The sequence below is a fragment of the Ascaphus truei genome, chromosome 2, assembly GCF_040206685.1.
Source record: "Ascaphus truei isolate aAscTru1 chromosome 2, aAscTru1.hap1, whole genome shotgun sequence".
Taxonomy (NCBI): domain Eukaryota; kingdom Metazoa; phylum Chordata; class Amphibia; order Anura; family Ascaphidae; genus Ascaphus; species Ascaphus truei.
In genome coordinates this window covers 415,892,957-415,909,412 of record NC_134484.1, presented here as the reverse complement: position 1 = coordinate 415,909,412, position 16,456 = coordinate 415,892,957, and the positions used below count along the sequence as shown (strand labels likewise).

Here is a 16,456-nt window from a genome sequence, read left to right as displayed (position 1 = left end):
TTGACGGCTGAAAAAATTGGCCATTCAACCCACTTCTCGACGCTTACTGAATTGCTGTAGGCATTTTGGGCCGATAACAGCTAAAAAGCCTCGATAAGTGGGTTATGAAGGCAACTAGCATAGGCCCCATAGTCTGATTTCTTGTAAATGCATACATGCCAACATTTCCTAATCTAGAAATGTGCAATGATGCTCCTCTCTTTGGGGTAGATCCTCAGAAGGCCGTTCATTTTTTAATGTTTCATTATCTCCATTTAGCGTATCGATATCCGTGACACACATCCCCAAAATAACGTATTGATACATTTTACGGACCTTAGTCTTACTCGTATGCAAATCATATGCTAATGAGCTGTTTACCTAATAAAAATCCTCAGACCTCCTTTCATTTTAGCGCATGATAATAACGCTACGATATGTAGCACCTTCCAAAAGCTGCCCTTTGATAAAGCCTCCAGAGGGTGGCTAAAACTTTGGATCAATAAAAAATATATATATTTTGCATATTTTTGGTGTGCCTATCCCTTTGTTATTTTTGTACAATACCTTATAGGTACTCTCATAGCAGCACCCTGTCTAGTAGTCTGGTCTATAATAGTTAAGTGTGTGCCGCAATCCCTGCACGCACGCACACACATGCGCACACGCACACATACATACATATGAATATGTTCTGCATTTTAAGTACTATAAGATAATGAAGGTGAAGGGTTACCATTTCAAACTAAATTAAAAATCTGCGCATATACTGTAAAACCAGTGATATTTGATATTTTCAATGACTAAATAAAAGCAAAACTAATCTCATTAAAGAAACATGGAGGGAAACAGTACAGATTTAAGGATTAGACATCCAATTCCAACTGCAATAATATGCTGGACAGCTCAGAGAAAACAGCTGTTTGTTGTTGTTATTTTTAAATGCACCTTTAGTTTGGATTTAGATTTTTATAAGGTGTCTATTACCCCACCTCTAGTACTAAAATATAACCCTCTCTTTACCATGCTGAATACATTACTTTGTGAGCTACGCTGTAGTAGTATTATTCTTGCTAGAGTTTTCCAGCTCTCATAATCTAATTAAATATTTACAAGGCAATTATTGAAAAAGTAACAGAGAAGTACACGTCTGTCATGCCTTGGCGGCTGTTTTGTGTACTCTAAATGCTACTAGATGATTAATTAATTTCCCAGGATAGGAGCAAACAAGAAAAAAATTACTGTTAAAATGAATATATATATATATATATATTTACAGCATACAGTTGTATTTACATTTGCATATATATATATATATATATATATATATATATATATGTTTTCTCTTTGTTTTTTGCTATCGATTTCCATGATCAATACACTTTGTGCTATTAATTTTTTCATTTGATCACAGTGCTTGTTTTGGGATTTTTCTGTTTTTCTCTCGTGTTTCCATATTACTTTCCCTTAGCACCGCCACATACCTTTATTTTGGTTTACTTGTGGTTTTTTATCTTAGTTATATTCATATTGTTTTTTGATGCGGTTATGCTTGTGTATATATATATATATATATTATATATATAGAGTAAGGGGCACACAATAACAGCAATAATCCCAAAGATTGGAGCTGAAATAGTAAACTGTACTACTGTATGTAGAAAGGTAAAGAAAAGCAGGCACACCAAATGGTACGATGTCTTTACTAGCTCAACGTTTCGACTTCTCAATGGAGCCTTTTGCAAGAGCAACTGCAGACCACACAGTGAGACCTTAAATACCCTACTAGCCACACCCACCAAGTGAAAACACAGCACGCAGGTGAAAAACATGCAAATGAGGGATGATGTCATACCCATGACCAGTATTTCACCCTACTCAAACCTTACAGGTAACAATTAAAATAAAAACACCTCAGCATGAATGAATAACGCATAGAAGACAAAAAAACAAAACAAAGCGGAGCTGCTGCAGTAAGGATAACATAAAAGTGGCAACATTTGGTATCAAAATGTATCCGAGAGGACAAGGGATAAATAAAATGGCCTACTTCCATAATGCTCACGGGAACACAGTAATCCCAATGGCGATCAAGAAAAATCCAAGATAGAGATGCAGTGGAAACCTGTCAGATTATTGTCAGGTTCAGAGGAAGTAACCGGATACCTTGACACGCCGGCGAGATGAGCTGCCGCTGAGACATGCTGGTTCATCATCTAATAGAGTAATGTCAAAAGCCACATTGAGCGCGCTGTCACTTAAGGCTAAAGGAGTGCTAGTATGCATGGATGAAATGTGTGCAGAGCGATCACAGCCCACAGATGCTTGTTAAGCAGGAAACCACTAGTCAGAGTGCAAATTACAATGTGACAATGTAGCATGATAAAAATAATAAATTACATTGTAATTAACAAAAGAGGGTATCAGAGCGACATACACTCACAGAATATAACTAGAGCCCTACATACAGATGTCAGGGCCATAGGGGACTAACATGTCAATTAGGGGTGACACAGGTATAGGAGGCCAGTTGAGAGCCACCATGTAATACAAAAGAAAATTATATGTATATACATGTAGCCAGGTTACCCTTTGCCCCCTGCGACCCCCTCGGGAGCCTCCGTGGGCACAAGCGATGCCGGGTACTGCCGGAGGCCAGCGGCAGACCCGACGGCCATCCCAAGGGTGGGGGCCGTTGCAGGGAGCGGTGCGCTGTCTCCGCGAGCAGGCCGGTTGCCGGGGACGCGATCGGGCCGTTGCTAAGGCCGTGGTCGCGTCTCTAAGGTCCCGGCGGCCGGCGAGGAGAGCGCCGCCATTACGCAACCACTCGCGCATGCGCAGTGATCGCGCGAGGGCAGGAGAGCCCCAGATAGGTCGCGCATGCGCAGATAGGGGTAGGGAGCTAAGGCAGCTCTTAGGAGGTCGCGCGAGAGTAGGGAAGCATAGGGAGAGCTTGAGGCGGCCATTAGGAGTTAGTGTAGGCAGAGGGGAGGAACGCACGCGGTCCCAATGTTATTGTAGGGGCCTCGGGACTACAATTCCCATGAGGCATAGCGAGGCAGGCACCAGGTGCTTGATAGGAGCCAATAGAGATGTAGGACTGCCCTGGAGGAAAAGAGATACATTTCCCGGGCTTTGCATGAGTCACGTCAGTCAGGAAGAAGCAGAGCAAGGAGGCAGACAAGGGAAGGAGGTAGGGTGCAGGAGAGAGGGACTCCCCTGTATTAGGCCAGCACCCCCTTGGTCAGAGATAGCTCAGCTCCCCAGTAAGGTGAGTGTTGCCAGGGGCAGCCCTCAGGTTAGGGACCCTGCCACTTACATTAGTGGGAGCTGAGAGAAGGAAGTCTGCAGTTATAGAGTTGGAGTCAGGGAGCTGTTAGGGAAGTAGGGTGTAGGGAGCGAGTGCAGCTTCTGCCCCATATAGGTACCTACACTCCAGGTAGACCCCAACTCCCCACTAGTTGGGTGGGTAACTGTTGAGGAAGGTGATAGAGTTGGAGCTAGGGAGCTGTGAGGGAAGAAGGGTGCGGGGAGTGAGAGCAGCTCCTGCACCCCATAGGTACCCACACCCCAGGTAGGCCCCAACCCCCCCGCTAGTGTAGTGGGTTAAGTACTGAGGGAGGCCCAAGATAGGGACGCTGCCCTTAGTGTTGTTAGAGTGCTGCATTGTCAGGGTCACAGCGAGCAGTGCTGTGAGGTCTGATAGGCAGGCACCTTGTTGCGCAGCACGTTGGCTGCAGCCTCCAGTGAGTTACAACTTGCTGCGGTAGGCGCGGGGACTAGTCAGAGAGTAGTGGGTCTGGAGAAGGGCTATAGCTGTTCTAGTCACCTTGAGGTAGCGCTAGGGGTAGGATGCCTGAAGGGATAGCCTGTTAACGAGGTCAGGAATTCTGGAGAGGATCTGCACTAGGCTAGCCAACAGTAGGTAGACGCCCAAGTACTGCATGGAAGAGTACTCTAGTCCATTCCAGATCACTTACCGAAGGGACTTGGGTAGTTGGGGGAGTGGGACAGGTCATTACCCCCTGCAGGCCCTAGGAGTTCCCCAAGCCACTACAGGTTGCTGTACTACAGGGACAGGCCCTAGGTTAGGGTTCCTGTCACGTTAGTACCATTTATATAGATAGGGACACAGCGGCTGCTGCTGTTCCTGTGGAAGCGGTTGGACCCACGTTGGGGTCCACAGAGACGATTCCAGAGTGGGACCGCCCTAGTGGTCCGCACGTGCAAGGAGTTCGGTTGGAGGATCAGACGGACTCATCACACGTCTGCCCCTTTGAGAAGTTTGTTGCTGACCCGAGCACCGGAGTGCTCGGCAGGTATTATACCATCACATGTGCACCAACAGGCCTAGAGGTTCTTAGTGACTGCGCAGTCACCCATTGACTATCTCTGTAGGAGTACGGGACATTGGGTGGGGTTCTTGGGACACTGGGTGGGATCACCTAGTGTTTGGGAATCGTCCTGCGAGACGTCACTGTTAGTGTCTCACCGTGAGAGAGACACAGGTTATCATTATTATTCGTTAGTAAAGTCCTTAGTTATATAATCACTGTGTGTGTGGTTTCTGATTGGGTTCCTATGTAGGGTCATTCTACACTTCCCTAGAATCCTACATAGGTGGAGGCGCTGAAAGAAGATTCGTTCCAGAGGATTCACCCCAGGCTCTCACTAGCGGAGGCTCAGACTTCCTGTGAGCCTGCAGGTATACGCACCACACCGGTAACACCGCATGTTCTACTCACCCACACTATATATGAGATTGGGTGGGGTGGAATACCCGTTACATTTGGAGGCGCTGCTGAGATACACCTGGGGTGCCCTGTCCATTTTTTCTAAATTGTCCCGTTCCTATTTTTGTCGCTATGTTTGTGAAGTCCGGAGACGAGGTCCTTGCCTGGGCGTTGAGGCAGTATATGGAGCCTGGCCAGGTAGTGGCGGTAGGAGGCATACCCGCTAGTATACCCGCAATGAAGGTCCGGGAGGGTATGTGTAAAATTCCTGGGTGGCCGTGGGCATGTGTCTTAGAGGAGGAACTAGATCCCACGTCCACATGGAAAACCATACTTTTTGTTGTAACTCACACTGAGGATATATGCCTGGCAGAGGCACCGTCCGCGCTGTTCATGCCCGGGGGCCCCTCAGAAGGGTACCCCCTAGTCTATGCCGACCCAGCAAAATGGCGTCTCCCGCCAAATCAGGAGAGCGCACGTGCTGCTGACTGCAAGCCTGCACAGAAAGATGTCGCAACATTCTGTCCGGGTTTGGCGCGAAAGTCAGAGCCCCTCCCCTGTGATGTGAGTGACTCAGTGCAGAGCGAAAAACAATTCCTTGTAAAAGGTGCCCTTCCTTTAGATTCCACCAGGGGGAGCAAGCACGGTTATCTTCAACCATACGTTGACGCCGTGCTAGACTGTTTGATCTCTGAAGAGGTGTATTCCGATGTTGCGGACCCTGCTGTGGGCCCGTGTGCCCTTCGATGGTCAGTCAGACCTACTGCAGAGGTACCATCGGTCCTAGGCTTGGGACCAGTACCTACAGACAACAAGGGTGAGTCGACTGCCCCAGGGGTGTTGGGGGTGAGCCTCCAGGTGACCGCGGAGCACGATGGCTCCTTAAGTCTGGTCGCCCGGGCGCAGGGCTCCCCTCTGCATCGCGTCCTGGCGGAGGTGTCCTCATTAGAAGATAGCTGTCCAGTGGTGCGAGTGGACCAGTGCCCACTGCCTATCGTGCCAGAAGAAGAGAAACCCATCGCAAGCCAGCCAAGTGGTAAGGAACCCCCTTGCCCCCCACAGGCTCCGATGGAGGTGGCCGTGAAGAAGGCCAGAGTTGCGGCTTCTGAGCGGAGTGTGAGCCCGTGTGCTCCGACACAAGTGGTCCCAGGACTGGGATCCAACGCTCCCGAAGTTCGAGTCAGTGAGTGGACTGTCCCAGAAGAGTTGGGGACAGGTCCCGATACTACCAAGGTGGGAACTGACAGCGTCCCCGAGGACCTGTTGGACACCGTGAATCACCGCAGTGGTAAGGTATCTACCCTTTACCCCCTGCCAGGTGAAACAGAGACTTTGCTGAAAGAGAAGCGGCCCATCCGCCAAGTAGTGGACCGTGGGAAAGGTCTTGGCCGCCTGGCCTGCTGTTTCCAAGGCGTGGATGACCAGGTAAAGACCGGGTTGAAAGACACTGTGCTATTCCTTCCACCAGGGGGAGGAAGTAGTACTGAACCAGTGACTGTCACCCCAGAGTGTGCTCTTCAAGAGAATTTTCTGGGAGAGGCTCACGGACGCAAAAGTGAGGTACCCCCACCTGATCAGTTAGGGGCACCCCACAAATGGTCTCAGCTAGCCTCGGGAATTATGGGGTGTGATGTGACATGTGTTGGTGAGGTTAAAGCCGATCTGCTAAGTGTACGGGGTATGCCATGCCATTTGTCAGTGTGTGAAATTGTGCCCTGTTATGTCGTTCCCCAAGCGAGGGCGTTGGGTGTTTCACCAGGGGGAGAGTGTAGCCAGGTTACCCTTTGCCCCCTGCGACCCCCTCGGGAGCCTCCGTGGGCACAAGCGATGCCGGGTACTGCCGGAGGCCAGCGGCAGACCCGACGGCCATCCCAAGGGTGGGGGCCGTTGCAGGGAGCGGTGCGCTGTCTCCGCGAGCAGGCCGGTTGCCGGGGACGCGATCGGGCCGTTGCTAAGGCCGTGGTCGCGTCTCTAAGGTCCCGGCGGCCGGCGAGGAGAGCGCCGCCATTACGCAACCACTCGCGCATGCGCAGTGATCGCGCGAGGGCAGGAGAGCCCCAGATAGGTCGCGCATGCGCAGATAGGGGTAGGGAGCTAAGGCAGCTCTTAGGAGGTCGCGCGAGAGTAGGGAAGCATAGGGAGAGCTTGAGGCGGCCATTAGGAGTTAGTGTAGGCAGAGGGGAGGAACGCACGCGGTCCCAATGTTATTGTAGGGGCCTCGGGACTACAATTCCCATGAGGCATAGCGAGGCAGGCACCAGGTGCTTGATAGGAGCCAATAGAGATGTAGGACTGCCCTGGAGGAAAAGAGATACATTTCCCGGGCTTTGCATGAGTCACGTCAGTCAGGAAGAAGCAGAGCAAGGAGGCAGACAAGGGAAGGAGGTAGGGTGCAGGAGAGAGGGACTCCCCTGTATTAGGCCAGCACCCCCTTGGTCAGAGATAGCTCAGCTCCCCAGTAAGGTGAGTGTTGCCAGGGGCAGCCCTCAGGTTAGGGACCCTGCCACTTACATTAGTGGGAGCTGAGAGAAGGAAGTCTGCAGTTATAGAGTTGGAGTCAGGGAGCTGTTAGGGAAGTAGGGTGTAGGGAGCGAGTGCAGCTTCTGCCCCATATAGGTACCTACACTCCAGGTAGACCCCAACTCCCCACTAGTTGGGTGGGTAACTGTTGAGGAAGGTGATAGAGTTGGAGCTAGGGAGCTGTGAGGGAAGAAGGGTGCGGGGAGTGAGAGCAGCTCCTGCACCCCATAGGTACCCACACCCCAGGTAGGCCCCAACCCCCCCGCTAGTGTAGTGGGTTAAGTACTGAGGGAGGCCCAAGATAGGGACGCTGCCCTTAGTGTTGTTAGAGTGCTGCATTGTCAGGGTCACAGCGAGCAGTGCTGTGAGGTCTGATAGGCAGGCACCTTGTTGCGCAGCACGTTGGCTGCAGCCTCCAGTGAGTTACAACTTGCTGCGGTAGGCGCGGGGACTAGTCAGAGAGTAGTGGGTCTGGAGAAGGGCTATAGCTGTTCTAGTCACCTTGAGGTAGCGCTAGGGGTAGGATGCCTGAAGGGATAGCCTGTTAACGAGGTCAGGAATTCTGGAGAGGATCTGCACTAGGCTAGCCAACAGTAGGTAGACGCCCAAGTACTGCATGGAAGAGTACTCTAGTCCATTCCAGATCACTTACCGAAGGGACTTGGGTAGTTGGGGGAGTGGGACAGGTCATTACCCCCTGCAGGCCCTAGGAGTTCCCCAAGCCACTACAGGTTGCTGTACTACAGGGACAGGCCCTAGGTTAGGGTTCCTGTCACGTTAGTACCATTTATATAGATAGGGACACAGCGGCTGCTGCTGTTCCTGTGGAAGCGGTTGGACCCACGTTGGGGTCCACAGAGACGATTCCAGAGTGGGACCGCCCTAGTGGTCCGCACGTGCAAGGAGTTCGGTTGGAGGATCAGACGGACTCATCACACGTCTGCCCCTTTGAGAAGTTTGTTGCTGACCCGAGCACCGGAGTGCTCGGCAGGTATTATACCATCACATGTGCACCAACAGGCCTAGAGGTTCTTAGTGACTGCGCAGTCACCCATTGACTATCTCTGTAGGAGTACGGGACATTGGGTGGGGTTCTTGGGACACTGGGTGGGATCACCTAGTGTTTGGGAATCGTCCTGCGAGACGTCACTGTTAGTGTCTCACCGTGAGAGAGACACAGGTTATCATTATTATTCGTTAGTAAAGTCCTTAGTTATATAATCACTGTGTGTGTGGTTTCTGATTGGGTTCCTATGTAGGGTCATTCTACACTTCCCTAGAATCCTACATAGGTGGAGGCGCTGAAAGAAGATTCGTTCCAGAGGATTCACCCCAGGCTCTCACTAGCGGAGGCTCAGACTTCCTGTGAGCCTGCAGGTATACGCACCACACCGGTAACACCGCATGTTCTACTCACCCACACTATATATGAGATTGGGTGGGGTGGAATACCCGTTACATACAGATGCAGCGGCTGTTGTTCGAACACTTCACGCGTTGTATACCTTGGAATACTCACGTCATGGTGCGTGATTTCTTCTAACCTTACCGCCTCAAGACGCGAGTGCAGAAAATGGCATTTTAGTGTTCTGGTTTTTAGACACCTGAAATTGACACAGTAGCACAGTACTGTACACATTACAATTCATTCATTTCATTGCATTTAATTGCACACAATCGATGAAATTCAAACGAAGCAACCGCGATAAACGCACGTGCCTGGGACAATTGGCCGCGTTAATGCCGCATGAAATACAGCAGAGCACCGAAAACAGCTCTGTGATTTGTTCGAATAATGTCCGCTGCATATGTGTATATATGTATATATATAATACATACTGTACATATATATATATATATATATATATATATATATATATATATATATATATAGAAGAAAAGAGAAAAAAACAGGCGCACACGTAGTGCATTAAAGTATAACAATAAGTTTATGGAACATTAAAAACAGACAAATGCCCACTCACAAGTGTAACGGTAATATATGCAGTATTGAGATAGGCCCTCATAAGCCAGTGGTAGCGTCCGGGTCAGCAATGGTGTCCTCTCCTACACACACATTGCGCGGTCTCCTTCTACCGGAAGTGACGTCCACCCGGTCTGGTGCCCCGCAAAAGGAAGTCCCTCCAGGAAACCGAGCCTTCGCCTGCCTGCTTCTGGCTGCTGCACCACCAGGGGAAACAGAGATGTGTCCGCTCTTCTGTTTGGCTTAGCCTCTCACAGCCTGCGTTCGTCTTAGTTCTTGACAAAGTTCTCAGTGGGAAAGTGCCTCCTCTGCCTTAGCCACGCCCTACGCATTTCGTCATCTATGATGACTTCTTCAGGAAGATGTGGCAGAGGAGGCACTTTCCCACTGAGAACTTTGTCAAGGACTAAGACGAACGCAGGCTGTGAGAGGCTAAGCCAAACAGAAGAGCGGACACATCTCTGTTTCCCCTGGTGGTGCAGCAGCCAGAAGCAGGCAGGCGAAGGCTCGGTTTCCTGGAGGGACTTCCTTTTGCGGGGCACCAGACCGGGTGGACGTCACTTCCGGTAGAAGGAGACCGCGCAACGTGTGTGTAGGAGAGGACACCATTGCTGAGCCGGACGCTACCACTGGCTTATGAGGGCCTATCTCATAACTGCATATATTACCGTTACACTTGTGAGTGGGCATTTGTCTGTTTTTAATGTTCCATAAACTTATTGTTATACTTTAATGCACTACGTGTGCGCCTGTTTTTTTCTCTTTTCTTCCATAGGTATCCATTGGGAGTTGTGATCCCTTTCAAACGGGCTGCCTATACCTGGATGCATTTATCTGGAACAGGACTCTGTGATTTTTAAGGTTTTTAACGTTTTTTAAAAGGTTTTTTTTTTTTGGGGATTTTTCCATTGAATATATATTTTTTATATTTTATATTTTTTCCATTTTTTCAATACATTTTTTCAATACATTTTTTCGTTATGCATATTCTATATTAAAATTATTATTGTTATAACATGTTTTATCTTATAGTTACATAGGTTCTATTTTATATTAACCTCCCTTGGCCACCCCATAGGTTGTTTTAACACAGTAGGCTACCTACTCACGGTTAGGCAGGTTGTTTTATTAGGCGCTCCTTTATTATCTTTGTTTTGTTCTGTTATATATATATATATATATATATATATATATAGAGAGGAAAAGAGAAGAGAGAGCGCACGCCCATAGCGTATAAAAGTTTTAATGAGGGGGAAGGGGGAGAGAGGGGGGTAAAAAACGCACTTACAAAAATGCAATTAAAATCAAGCATATGTGATATATATAATCACCACCATCCGGTTTAACTGTAGACTCTTGGGGCAGTCCCAGGCTCCGTTGGTAAAGGAGCAACGTCACAGCAGATTCCCAGGGCTGGTAACACCATCCGGTCAAACTGCAGACTTTTGAGGCCGTCCCAGGCTCCGTTGGCAATGGAGCTCAGTCCCAGCAAATTCACAAGGCAGGTGTGCTATGTATAGTCCAAGAAGGAGGTCCCGTATGGTGCCTGTAGCACCATATATATATATAATTTATGATTCAAAATCTACTTGGAAATGCAAGACTATTAAATAATGACATGCCTCAACCACATTTCAACAGTAAAAACAAACATTTTAATGTATTTTTAGCAATGGGGACAACATATTGACTATGATTGCTTTTCTATTTAACAGAGAACATACAGAGCTATGTATGACTACAGTGCACAAGATGAAGATGAAGTTTCCTTTATGGACGGTGACTATATCATCAATGTACAACCAATTGATGAAGGATGGATGTATGGTACTGTTCAGAGAACTGGGAAAAGTGGAATGCTTCCAGCAAATTACATTGAGCTTGTTAACTGATAGAACGCTTTGCTCTCCTTCTTCTTTATTATGCACTCTGTATTTTGTGAAGATCATGAATTGTTTATTGACTATAATTGTTTTAAAACTTGCAAAATTAAGTTTAAGATGACATGCTTATTTTTCAAGCACCAGTATAAAAATCTATATCAACATTCATATTCAGGCATAAAAGCTATTAAAAAAACACTGAGGTGAATTCTGTTTTGCGCCTGTAAAAACGTACAACTTGAATTAGTAAATGTCGATATTTGGGGGAAAAAATGGATTGCAACAATTTACGAAGAATTGTTTATTCATATATGAGTTATGATATTCATTAAAATTGCCATACCTAAAATGATGCTAGCGATAAAACGAAGGGATAACTCACAGAAATCCATGCTAGCGATGCAATTGTGTGTGGACGGTGGGAGATATCACACTTTTCTACTATAAGGTTATGTAATAGGATTTCCACAAAAACGACAAAACCCTATGGCGGAAAAATTGTTTGTAGTATGTATTTTTATCCTCTATTCTCAGTTGCTTATTCTTATCTTGCCTATGTGCATATTGTTCATTACTATATATACATACAGTAGGCACGATACTGTAGGCGCAATGCCAGATTGGGGGAAGATGATCAAAATTGCCATTATTTTTTGGCAGTAGCCCAACATTGTCAGGTTTAGTGAATAGCATACTGTATGAATGAAGCAATTAGTCATCATTGGTATACACCACTATTAAAACTAATGCTCCACAGTAAAAAGCACCTCCTTGCTGCTTTAAAGGTTGCGATAAGGCTTTAGAAAATAAAATTGGCGTTCAATTCCATTAACTCCATTAACTCCATTTGTTTCATTTATCGACCTCCAGTGGACATTATGGAAATATAAAATGGGATTTTAAGTATTTGATTTCCTCGCACCCCTTAAATGCCACAAACTCTTTCATACTTGAACAGCCAAAAATGTACTCAGAGGGCTTTTAGTTCTTGACAATCTCTATGGATTTATGGTTGGGGCATATTCTAAATGAAATAATATTATAAAATATATTCTATTCTGAACTAATAGTAATACTCTACTCTGCTGTATGAATTATTTAATATTGCACCACTATTACAGTAAGTAATCAGGGAGATGTGTAATATTTTTGTAGGGCTATTCAGATGAAGTAAAGGTTAATAAAGAAGTAAGCATTTAAGATGTAATTGTAATATATTGTACTGTATAAGTATATATATATATATATATATATATATATATATACACAGATAAACACACACACACACACACACACACACACACACACACACACACACACACACACACACACACACACACACACACACACACACACACACACACACATATATTTACATTATTTAGTGTACCAAGCTCTAAAACAAAATAGACAAGCACAATTTATTTCAACACACCCACCCAAGTGTAGGAAATAGTTTTCATTTATATTATCTAGCCACTTTGAATTGATTGATTGATTTTTGCCTGAGAAAATTATTAAGTATCCTACAGATTGCCAAGGTAATTGTTTATCACAATCCATTTGTCATGCACTTCCTATACAGTATATTCTAAAATAAGTATAAAAATATACATCTAAATACTTCTGTACAGTCCCCATTAAGTATTACAGTATACTAATTATATGAATGTTATTTTAATAATATTACACACACACACACACACACACACACACACACACACACACACACACACACACACACACACACACACACACACACACACACACACACACACACACACACACACACACCATGTAAGTAGCACTTACAAGCAAGTCATAATAAAGGAATAAGAGCAAAAGTCTAAATAAGTTAGCATATGAAGAAAGTACACTATATGGAGATTGCATCTTAGTTAGTATGCTTCTAAATCTGCAGAGACTAAATGCATACAGCTAATAGTGCAAGGTTAAGAGGGTGATATTATGCATTTGCAGAGGCCGTACTTTGTTCCAGGTCATTGAAGTGGTATTCATTCTTCCATCATTGTTGTCACTTCGGATCATGAACAAGTACACTAGGCACTCACCAATAAGGTGGCAGCTTCCGCCACTGAAGACATCATTTCTGTGCTCTGCTACAATCAAGGGTTAAAAGATAATAGATTTTTGTTATTCTAAAAGTACAATGTGGATTATATTTGCTTTCAGTACATTTTATGTGCAGTATCACAATCGAGGATTTTGACGCACTTCAAGGGTGCTTATCATATTGTATCCCAATTCCTTCCAATATACCTGTGTGATTAAAACTTCAAGGTACAACATATTGTGGTATTGCTTACGTTTACAATTCAATGACCGTGTTACCCAATGTAGTGTAAATGCTTTTTATATTCTGAAATTCCGATCCAGTTGGTGCCTTGGTTTCTTTATTTTTTTGCAAGCAAATAAAATGGGTTGTAACGGTGCTGTAAATGTTCTGCTGAATTAAATTGTAATATGAGGACTGCAAAGTCCACAACTGCATTCATTCAGTCTGGTGTAGTGGGGATCTTAGGAGTAGGGGGATCTTGTAGAACTAAACCTGCATAAGCATGACCCTGTGCAATAAGTAACTTATAGAATTGTACTTATGGATACACACACACGCACACACACGTAAATGTTTTGCCTGCCTACATTTGGAATTGAAAGTTGCAGTCCCTTTATAGCAGTAAAGTGAACCAATGACAGTTATATGTTTAGAGACATATAGGTCACAGCCCCTCCTTGTACCACATTAAAGTAATAGAAGTGATATATTTACTAGGTTAAACATGATAAATGATGTATTTGCTATTAATTAGACATGTGTAAGTATATCTAAATTATTTGTGAATGTTTATCGTGACAATGTTTATAGCCCACACTTCAGAGTTACAATTGTAATTGAAATTAAACAATAATTTTCAGATGATTTTGTTAAATAATGAAACTGAATTCTTATGCCTGTCTAACATTTTGTAATTTTATCAAACATCTAAATTATTTTAACCTATTTAAGCTATCACTTCTTAATCATTAATTCACTGTGATCCCAAGTGGGTGATAGGTATTATTTTTTCTTTAAATCTGACAATCTAAAGCATTTTAAAATCATTTTCCAATGTTGGTTTGCAGCCAGAAATGTGTCTTTCATTTTCATTTTGTGTGTTGTCACTATAGGGATTAAAGTAGAATAGTGCCGATTGGGCACTATTCAAATCAGTTGGCGTTTCTATGTTGTAGTTTCTGATTAGTACTACAGCACCTTAATGGCTGGCCACCAATGCATTGAGCAAGCCATTCCACAGACAATCTGCCCCCCACCTCTTCTATCCCTCTGTCCCGTGTGAGGGAGTGGTCGTGCACACACAGGATGAGGTCCTCGTTGGGGTGAGGTCAAACATCACAGAGTCTCTCCTTAAGAAAAATGTAATGTAGGTTTAAAAGGAATGGTACTGTCGTTTTATTTATATAGTGTCAACTATGTATGCAGTCCTTTAGAAAGATAGTATACAATGTATAATATAGGAAAGAATAATGCAAGTAGAGAAACGTGCGTAACATGTAAAATTAAGCACTAAGGCAGGAGTCCCTCCCCTAGAGACCTTCCAATCTAACTTGAAATAAATTAAAGTGTGGTTCCGTCTAGGTATGAAATGGGGTCACTGTAGTTTAAAGTAACGCAGTTCAGCTCCGAAGACATTCTGCCTGTTTAAAAAAGCGTGTGTGTGTGCCGAGCATGTGCATTTTAAGTGAAACTTCTTTGTCTTTTGTCACAGAAATTGTATTTGTGATGTTTTTAATTAAAAATCAAAACACAAATTCAGTTACAAAACACAAAGAAGTTTGACTGCGTGTTTTAGCTATTCGCACGTATATTTATAGTAACTGAAGTCCTTGTGTGTGTGTGTGTGTGTGTGTCTGTGAGTGTGTGTGTGTTAGTCTGTGTGTGTCTCTCTCTCTGTGTGGTGTGTATGTCTCTCTGTGTTCTCCCCCCCCCCCCCTTAACCCCTCTCTCCTGACTCCCCCAACCTCGGTGGAGCTGCGGACAAAGGGGGCTCTGTCGGAATCTCCCCCCCGGCGGAGCTGTGGGCTGTGTGTCCTGCTGCAGCCAGCCCCCCGGCGGAGGTACGGGGACAGGGAGGGCGGGGGGGTGCTCGGCAGCTCACTTGGGTTGGGGGGTAGGCACATCACTCAGGGGCGGTGTTCGGCGCATCACTGGGGTGGTAGGTGGGTGTGTGGGTGTCAGTCAGTGTATATGTGTCAGTCAGTGTGTGTGTGTGTGTGTGTGTGTGTGTGTGTGTGTCAGTCTGTGTATGTGTGTCAGTCTGTGTATGTGTATGTGTGTGTCATTCAGTCTATGTGTCAGTCAGTGTGTGTGTCAGTCAGTGTGTGTCAGTCAGTCAGTGTGTGTGTGTCAGTCAGTGTGTGTGCGTCATTCAGTCTGTGTCAGTCAGTGTGTGTGTCAGTCAGTCAGTGTGTGTGTGTGTGTGTGTCATTCAGTCTATGTGTCAGTCAGTTTATGTGTCAGTCAGTGTGTGTGTGTGTGTCAGTCAGTGTGTGTATGTGTCAGTCAGTGTGTGTGTGTGTGTGTGTGTGTGTGTGTGTGTGTGTCTGTCTGTCAGTCAGTGTGTGTGTGTGTGTGTGTGTGTCAGTCAGTGTGTGTGTGTATGTGTCAGTCAGTGTGTGTGTGTGTTTGTCAGTCAGTGTGTGTGTGTGTGTGTGTGTGTCAGCCAGTGTGTGTATGTGTCAGTCAGTGTGTGTGTGTGTGTGTGTGTTTGTGTCAGTCAGTGTGTGTGTGTCAGTCAGTGTGTGTGTGTCAGTCAGTGTGTGTGTGTGTCAGTCAGTGTGTGTGTGTGTGTGTGTGTGTCAGTCAGTGTGTGTGTCAGTCAGTGTGTGTGTGTCAGTCAGTGTGTGTGTGTCAGTCAGTCAGTGTGTGTGTGTCAGTCTGTGTGTGTGTGTGTGTGTGTGTCAGTGTGTGTGTGTCAGTCTGTGTGTCTCAGTCTGTGTGTGTCAGTCTGTGTGTGTCAGTCTGTGTGTGTGTGTGTGTGTCAGTGTGTGTGTGTGTGTGTGTGTCAGTCAGTGTGTGTGTGTCAGTCAGTGTGTGTGTGTGTGTCAGTCAGTGTGTGTGTGTGTGTCAGTCAGTGTGTGTGTGTCTCTTTCTGTGTGTGGTGTGTATGTCTCTCTGTCTGTTTCCTGCCCCCCCCCTCTCCTACCTCCCCCCACTCCGGCAGAGCTGCGGACACAGGGGGCTCTGGCTCGGTCTGAGCAGCCCCCCGTCCCGTCCCCCGCGGAGGTACACGACCGGAGCTGCCCCCACTCTCTCCCCCCGGCAGAGCTGTGGACAC

General features: G+C 45.9%; 1 protein-coding gene across 7 annotated transcripts in view; it reads left to right on the top strand.

The window, feature by feature from the left end:
- The window catches only part of NEBL (nebulette), a 341,974-nt gene extending 327,643 nt beyond the window's left edge, over positions 1–14,331 (top strand). For all 7 annotated transcript variants that reach the window (XM_075587538.1, XM_075587540.1, XM_075587534.1 and 4 more), the window contains one exon: positions 10,932–14,331. In XM_075587538.1, coding sequence (XP_075443653.1) covers positions 10,932–11,108 — 177 coding nt within the window. In that variant the 3' untranslated portion in view covers positions 11,109–14,331. The remainder of the gene's footprint in view (positions 1–10,931) is intronic.
- The last annotated feature ends 2,125 nt before the right edge of the window (positions 14,332–16,456 follow it).